Source organism: Apteryx rowi, unplaced genomic scaffold (genome assembly GCF_003343035.1).
Source record: "Apteryx rowi isolate R43461 unplaced genomic scaffold, aptRow1 scaffold_5, whole genome shotgun sequence".
Lineage (NCBI taxonomy): Eukaryota > Metazoa > Chordata > Aves > Apterygiformes > Apterygidae > Apteryx > Apteryx rowi.
Genome location: NW_020450760.1, coordinates 9,180,563 through 9,188,436, shown reverse-complemented (window position 1 = coordinate 9,188,436; position 7,874 = coordinate 9,180,563). Strand labels below are relative to the sequence as shown.

Here is a 7,874-nt window from a genome sequence, read left to right as displayed (position 1 = left end):
TGTATGAACAATACATATTAACACCTAACATTGTAACAGAGCAATTCTTTTAGTAAGTATGGCTGGTCGACTTATTTTTTTCAAAATGACAAGGTTGTCACATTCCACATTTCTTTTAGCAATATGAATGTTCTTACGTAGGCAAATTTAGTTGATTTTAAATTATTTTTTAAATTAATGAGCAATGCCTGAAGTAAGATACTGTAACATCAAGGCATTTTTGAGTAAGGGTTGACGTAGTATTCCTAACCTTGTTCTCATTAGTTACTGTAGCACATATGGTATGGAAGATCACCTACTGCTCTTAAACCATTTTCTAATACACCATATGTGCTGTAGTAGTCGGATGCAATAGGGTGAATAAAATGCTCTCAATGTCCTTTTATTTATTATTGAGAAAGCTATAATAGTTTATTTTCTAGAAGGCTTGAATACTGTAAATAAAACAGCATAATAAAAGAACTTTGGGTTCATTTAATCAGACATCTAAAATACAAAGGCAGTTTCAGTGACTTAGTCAAGCACAGATGTCATTGGCACACCACAGACAGCTGAGATGAATCCTTCCCTTAATGTTTAGTTCCATAGAATATTCAATTTATAAACTGTATTTTACACTTTCTAGCACTGATAAACAGGCTTATGACTCTAAATACCATCCACAAAAAGCCACAGAAATTCCAATATGCTACAGAAGGAAGATGAGAGAGCATCACCCATGTTCCAGGTTCCTGCTGTCATGGAATTCACTAAGTAAAAATGCTCTGACTGAGAGAAGTAGACTATGTCTTGCTATGGATGAAAACAAACAGCCTGCCCTTGCCAATCTGCTGGTGAATTATGAACATACACCGGTGGTGTGCCCTGGCAGCAGAGGAAGATAACAGCGGGCTGGGCAGTATTTAACAGGTGTATGGCTGCAAGGTTGAGGGAAGCGATTATCCGTCTCTGCTTGGCAGTTGTTGGACTGTATCTAGAATGCATCCAAGTTTGAGCCCCCCAATATTAGAAAGATGTTGGTAAATTGGAGCAGAGGGCCACCAAGATGGCTGGGGGCTGGAGCAAGGAGAGGCTGAGGGAAATAGACTTGTTTGGCTTAGAGCAGAGAAGACATCCAGGTGCAGTCTTCCAGTTCCTACAAGGAGAGTACTGAGAAGACAGAGCCAGGCTCTTCACAGTGGTGCATGGCAAGATGGCAAGAGACAGCAGACAAATTGAAATGAAAGAGGTTTTGGCTTGATGTAAAGAAAAGAACATAAGGATAGTCATGCAGTGGAACAGGCTGCCCAGAGACATTGTGCAATCTCCCCATACTTAGGGGTTTTCAAGACCCAACTGGAGAAAGTCCTGAGCAACCTGGTCTGACCTCATAGCTGACCTTGCTTTGAGCAGGAGATTGGACTAGAGACCTTGTGAGGTACCTTTCCAGCCTAAATTATTCTGTGGTTCTATATTTGACCTAACATCAATTTAACCTTGATAGCTTTTTACAAGGCCAGATATGTAAGGATTTTTCCACTGCCTCTAGGAGCAGCAAAGTAACTATCCAACTCTACAAAAGACTAATAGTGCTTTAGAAGAAGCACATCTCTGCTTCTCACCTTCCCTGTCTGTCTTTCTAAAGTCAAGTAATATGTAAGGGAGGAAAAATTCCTCCCTTGTCCCTGGGAAGGACCAGCAGAAGCCATGAAGCATCATATTAGTATTATATAAGCATGATAATTACACAATCAATAAAAGATGATAAATCCCCGTTTAATCTGTTGTTAGTATTTACTCACCTTTAGCTCAAGTTTTCAGGTGTATGTAAGTTCTTGAGATCCTAAACCACTGGCTGGTGTGTGGTAAACATAATCTCTCAGGAGTTTTCTTTCTATTCTTATTTGTTTATCAGATGATGCAATATACCATTAGTTAGAAGTTTATTCTGCTTGCAGCATTACTGTCTGGAATGCAATAAATGCATCATTTCCATCACAAAAATACAAAAAGCTTTAATATGCGCAGAAATTTTATCTTATGTACCTCATTGATGTCTGCAAATACCATCAGCAACTAACAAAAGTGCACCAAGATGTATTTTTTTATGTAGGGATTCTGAAGCCCACGGCCTAAGAATCTAGTTAACTTTTGAGATTTGCTGTCATCTTCCAGGTGTTTCATATTCGATTATTAAAATGGATAGTTTTTCAGTTTAAGAATCCTCTCATGTTAATCTAGGATTTGGCCAACATGATCCAGCAGAAGCAAGAAAGCAAATGCTATCTGAAAAAATACTTATTATAAATATGCTTTCATTCTGTAAAACATTGCTTAGCTCGGAAGTATGTGTAAAGTGAGATAATGCAATAAAATGGTGGAGATTTGGATATTTGTGCCACAGAGGGAATGCTTGTACAAGAGGTCACAGAGTATTTTGATTTAATTTTATAATTCTGTTTCCTTCTTGTTCTTTTTATTGTTTGGTATTTTTATTCCTTAATTTATATCTCCTCTCTTTTTAGGAGCCAGATTCTGAATACACCGTGTTTCAGGTAAAATCCTTTCCATAAATACAAATATTAGATGAAATAATTAGGAAGAGTTTCTAATACACTGAATAATACTTGTTTTGTATGCTAAATCCTTAATACCATAAATTTGTTTTTTGATAAGGTTTTTTTTTTTAATTGGCAGCTTTAATATTTACTAAAAGTTTATTTCTCTTTTACATATTTCCTTTAGTTTTATTCAGCAGTTCAGCAGTAGCTCAGTGCCTTCTAAGCTAAATTGAATCTATCGTGAACTGAATGACCTTCATCTGCTGATGAGATTAGGAAAAAGCCAACGTGTATTTCACAGATACAACAACCTTGATGCTCTTAGGGCGCTGTTTCATGTTTCGTTTAATTTAATACGTAGAAATTATAGTCTTGTTTCTTATGGGTCCTGTAACTAGTAGATAAGAATTTTGGATTGTCTGTTTGTCTCCCAAAGTAGAGGTCATCTATCTATAGTTTAAATAACATTTGACATTTTTTTCTCTCTTGCTGTTTTGATCAGAAGACCTATAAAAACATTGCCAAAAGCAGTACTTTAATCTACAGACTGATATTTAATTAAGGAATAGTATGCAATATTTAAGGTTATTGTTGCCTGTTAAGTCACAAACTAGGAACTCAAAGCTGGAAGAACAGCCAAAGGAACCTATTTTTTATGGCAGATAAGCGTCTGATAATGACAGAGGCATATTGTTTTTAAAAACATCGGGTTCTCTGATGTTTGTTATGGGAAAAATCACAGTGATTTACCTATATCTATGTTAAGACCTGGCCCCAATTTTACCAAGTAGCATAGAGAAACTGCAATTTCCAGAAAAGGAACATTACTATAGGCAGCTTCTCTTATTTCCACTAGGAAATTAGCCTGTGTTTGGTTACTGAGATCTCTAATTTCATCATATTCCCAATATAGACAATGAGTATGTTAACTTCAGATACAGGTCTGTTAAAAAAAAAAAAAAAAAAAAAAAACCCAGAGTACATTCAGGGTGTTAAGAAATTCAACAAACTAAATACTTACATAGAGTGATGAAAATCATTTAAGGATGGTGAAAATTTAACTGTAAAATCTCAATGCTAGTTAAAGGTTGTCACCTAACTACATAAGAAGAAGCTAAAAGATAATAAAGCAGATCTGGATTATGTCTGTCTGGCCTAGGTTCAAATCATCCTGCCATGTTCCTTTCTCCTCTTAAACAAAGGTGTCCAATTGTGAATGAACTGGATGGCTAAATTCCTCCTATATTTCTACTTGGAAATCATTTTTAAAGCATAGAGTAATATCTTTCCTCATTTTTAGGTAAACTTTCTTTTTGGTAGACAGTTATAAAATTGTATAGAGATATTATATGAGATAAGTGTAGTGGAAGATATGGTTTAAAAACTGATGAATGAGAAATGTCCCTATTAAATGATGACTTATGTTATGAAAAGTCTGAAGTCCAGATCTTCTCGTGCTTCTTATTTAATGAACAAATGTTTCTGTGTTTGACCTTTACTTCCATTAAGAGTAGCATCATTCTGTCTCTCATTTGAAATGTCTCCTTAGCAAATATTAAACATGCTTTTCCACTGGACTGCTGTAGCCCACGTCAGAAAAGAAACAAATCTGATTATTTTGGTAATGAGTTTTATTCTGGAAAATTTATGGTGTTCTGTTCAATATCTGAAAGAAGTTCAGTGATTGATTGTGTGGCTCCCTTTATCATGCCAGCTTTATGAGTACATTACAGGTCTATTAAGTTATCAATAAAGTAGTTGGATCTGCACTTAGTTTGTTGGTACTTTTGTATGACTCCTGCTTTTTTTTTCTCTCCATTGATTTGGTGTCTGTATAGTGTACATAGTCACATAGCTTGTCACATAGTCTAGTGTTATGCTTGCCTTTCAGCACTGCTCTCATAATCCTCCAAGACATTTACTTTAGCCATTTGTCAGTTCAGTTCACCAACAAGTACTTCAGTAATCTCACAGTCTGTTAGAGATGCTTAATCTATACATTTACACATTTTTACAGCTGATTCTTTGAAACAAGGAGATTTAGATGATCTTTTTAAAGACTATCCATTGTGGATACTTGATAATGCTGTAGATAATATCTTCAACTGTTGGTTATAAGATTTTCTTTCTTTCTCTACTTCTTGGGAAGGGCATTACTTTGCATTACAGTGGTTTTACTTAACCTCTCTTCTTCCATCCCAGTTTGCATAAGGTGTCTGTCATCTGTTTTTGAATGGCAGTCATGGCTGGGGATGTCTTCAAAAGCACAAGACCTCAAACAGTTGCCCGTGACCTAAATCAGTTGTAACTTTTCATGAGGCATGAAGTTCTGTCCTCCAAACTCCGTGACTGTATCTGTTCTGTTCTGAAAGAGCTATTTTACGTCTGCTCCACAACCCCTTTCTACTTCTGTCAGACAGCTGGGTGGTGAGACAGGCGGGGAACCGCCAGCACACTGCCTTGACTGACAGGCTAAGCCATGCATCAGCCTACTGGGTCAGCTTGGATACATGGTTTCCCAGTGTGCTTTTTCAAATGTGCATGTTGGGGCCATGCTTCAGGCTGCACTTGTTACCTGCATGTCAGGCAACTCTGATTTTAAAAGTGGCATTAAGTCCACCTATAGCATGTGTTTAGGTATACTCAGTTGTTTAAATCAGTACCTTACCCAAACCTATTAAAACTGTGAAGGGAATAATTAAAAAAATAAAGAAGAAGGGCAAAGATGCTAATTGGATTATTTAACTGGGTGTCTTAAAGATATTTGTCTTTTTGCTTTATCCTTATTCAGGCTGCTTGGAGCCTAAAAACACGAGCTTTGACAGAAATGGTGTATGTGGATGAAATTGAAGTGGATCAGGAAGGAATTGCAGAGATGCTGCTTGATGAAAATGCTGTTGCTCAAGTTGCACGTAAGAACAACTTTCACTTAAACACATTGAAGCAACAGGAGCTCTTTGAGCCATTATTGTCATCTAGGATAAAACAGTACACACTGATCAGCCTTTTAGTTATTGTTGCAGCAAGAGTTTTAGATTGTTTTCATGTTGCATGGTAAAGTTGAGGTACACCACAAGACTGTGATGTAGTGCTTCAGACTGTTAGTCAGGAGTTCAGACAAATAGTGTTTTGTCAGCTTTTCCTTTACATCTTTGTGCTCATTAGCTCTTTCCCATCAGTGCATAGATTTCTTTTAACCCTCTTTGGTCTCTATGGGAAGCTAGAGAAATATATCCTCTTGATGTTCTGTGAATCCCATCCTTATATCTGTACTGTAGGCAACTGTCTGGTCCAAATCTGACATCACTCTTTTGCACCATTTCCCACAAACATTTTCTATAGGGCTTTTGCTCTCTTTTGTACAATTCCTTCCCAGGCTGCTTCTTCAGCCCTGTCATTGTTTCTTGAATTCAGCTCTTTACAGGTTCCTCAGTTACATTCTAAGTGGACAGTCAGTAGTAATCTTCCACTATTTTTTGCCATTATTTCTATTTCTCTCTGTTTCTCTGGTACAGTCAGTATGAGATTTTTATTTGAATCATTAAAAGCTTTTCTCATCTGGTTAGAAGAAGGCAATCACATATTTGTATGTATCTGATTACATTTAAAAATAAACCATTGGCATTACTTGCCTGGTCACATAAAAAACAGTCAAGCAGTACTCAAGTTGCACTCATACATGTAATTAGATTATCATAATGTATTTGTCTCAAAAACAGCATAACTATATTACTTAGACTTTTATTTGATTTTATGCCCCCTGTGGTAGAGACCATCTGCCAAGAAAAATCATTTGATGAGTATTATTGAGAAATAGGGCATTCTGGAAAAACACATTCATACTATATTTAAACTGAAAAAGAGGTGACTTTCTGGTTGGCGTGTCACAGATTTCAAAGCCAAAGAAAGTCAATGTGATAGTGTAGCCTATGCTACTGAATTGCTGAGATAAGACTTCACTCTTTATGCTTCAAGTCCACTGGATGTGCTTTAACTAGTATGTAGTTTTTCAGAAAATGTAAAAACTTCCCAGAGAGAGAGAATCCACTGAAGTCTTTAGAAAATTATTATGCTATTTAAATTTGCTAGCTTTATCAGTGTGTACCATATCTCTAGTGGGAATTATCAACTACAGCTTCAGCTGTTGGTTCTTCTTGTATGTATTATGCTCAATATGAAGTCTCTATTTTTAAAGGTATAGTTCCAAAGTAAATAGTTAAGGACTGTGATAATTTCACCTATTGATCTTTTCGATAAGCTAAACTATCTTCTCATTCTGAGGCATATCTTCTAATTTTTGAATGAGTCTTGAAACTCTCCTCTGAACCTTTTCCAATTTATCGATATCCTTTTTCAGTTTTGGTCACAAGACCAGACAGTAGTCCAGTAACAATGACAACCACGTAGAAAATGCATCTTTTTTTCTGCAGCTTGATTTTTACCTTGTTTATATATCTGAACTGCTTCTCTGTTACACTTTTTATATAAAAGGTAGGCACAGCTATCGCTTCCACTTTTACACATGACTTAATAAAAAGGGTGCTTGTTGACTGTGGGCTTTTTTTGTTCCTGTTGGAATGCATTAGCCATACTTGGTCTTGACTCAGTGTCTTTTACTGAGGCAAAGCTTCCAAGATATCCTCCCCCATTCTAATTATACTTGACATTCTTAAAAAAAGTTGTAGAATACCTACTGTAGTAAAACTGGTATTGTCTGTACTTTGCTTACAAAGCAGTTCAAAGTTTTTTGCATCAGTTACATATCCACTTCAATTTTGCATCTATCCCTATCTTTGTTTTCAGGCAAAATTATCTACCTAATAATTTTGCTTTCTCTTGCATCATTAATTAATTACTAAATAATATAGGATTTACAAGAAAATGATACTTTTTGGTGATTCCTGTTCACATATATATTCTGCAGCTGCTAGGGCCAGATGCATTGCTGTTTCCTCTTGATATCTATTCATACCTGGTTCAGTTGGGATTCACAAAGTAAGGACCCACAATTGAGTTGCCTGTGGCAAGGCCAAAGGAACTATATCCTGCAAGCATTCTCCCAGTATGCTAAAACCACAGAACAATCATTGATATTCAAACACATGTCTGAAAGAGGGATTGCAATGACTTGCAGTTTACATATTATTGTGATAGTTTAAAAAAAAAAAAAAAAAGCTCAGAAAGTGAAACACTAGTTCTCCATTTCTCAGAAGAGTGCCGTAACTGTCAGGTTAGAAACTTGGCTGGGTGAATGTTCCACTCTTCCTGTTGTGCAGTAAAGAATGGAAGATTCGCAGGACTATAAAGAGGAAGTAAGCAAGAGGGAGCCTAACT

The 7,874-nt window shown here is 36.2% G+C and overlaps 1 protein-coding gene across 6 annotated transcripts in view; it reads left to right on the top strand.

Moving 5' to 3' along the window:
• The first annotated feature begins 2,504 nt into the window (after positions 1-2,504).
• Positions 2,505-7,874, top strand: part of TTC8 (tetratricopeptide repeat domain 8) — a 36,051-nt gene continuing 30,681 nt past the window's right edge. For 3 of the 6 annotated variants that reach the window (XM_026079668.1, XM_026079666.1, XM_026079665.1), the window contains exon 1: positions 2,505-2,534. Coding sequence is in view for 2 of the 6 variants with exons in the window: in XM_026079664.1 (XP_025935449.1) it covers positions 5,368-5,452 (85 nt within the window). In the remaining 4 variants the exon portion in view is untranslated. Of the gene's footprint in view, positions 2,535-5,331; positions 5,453-7,874 lie in introns of those variants that run through there. The other 3 variants (XM_026079664.1, XM_026079669.1, XM_026079667.1) reach the window with 3 other exon arrangements.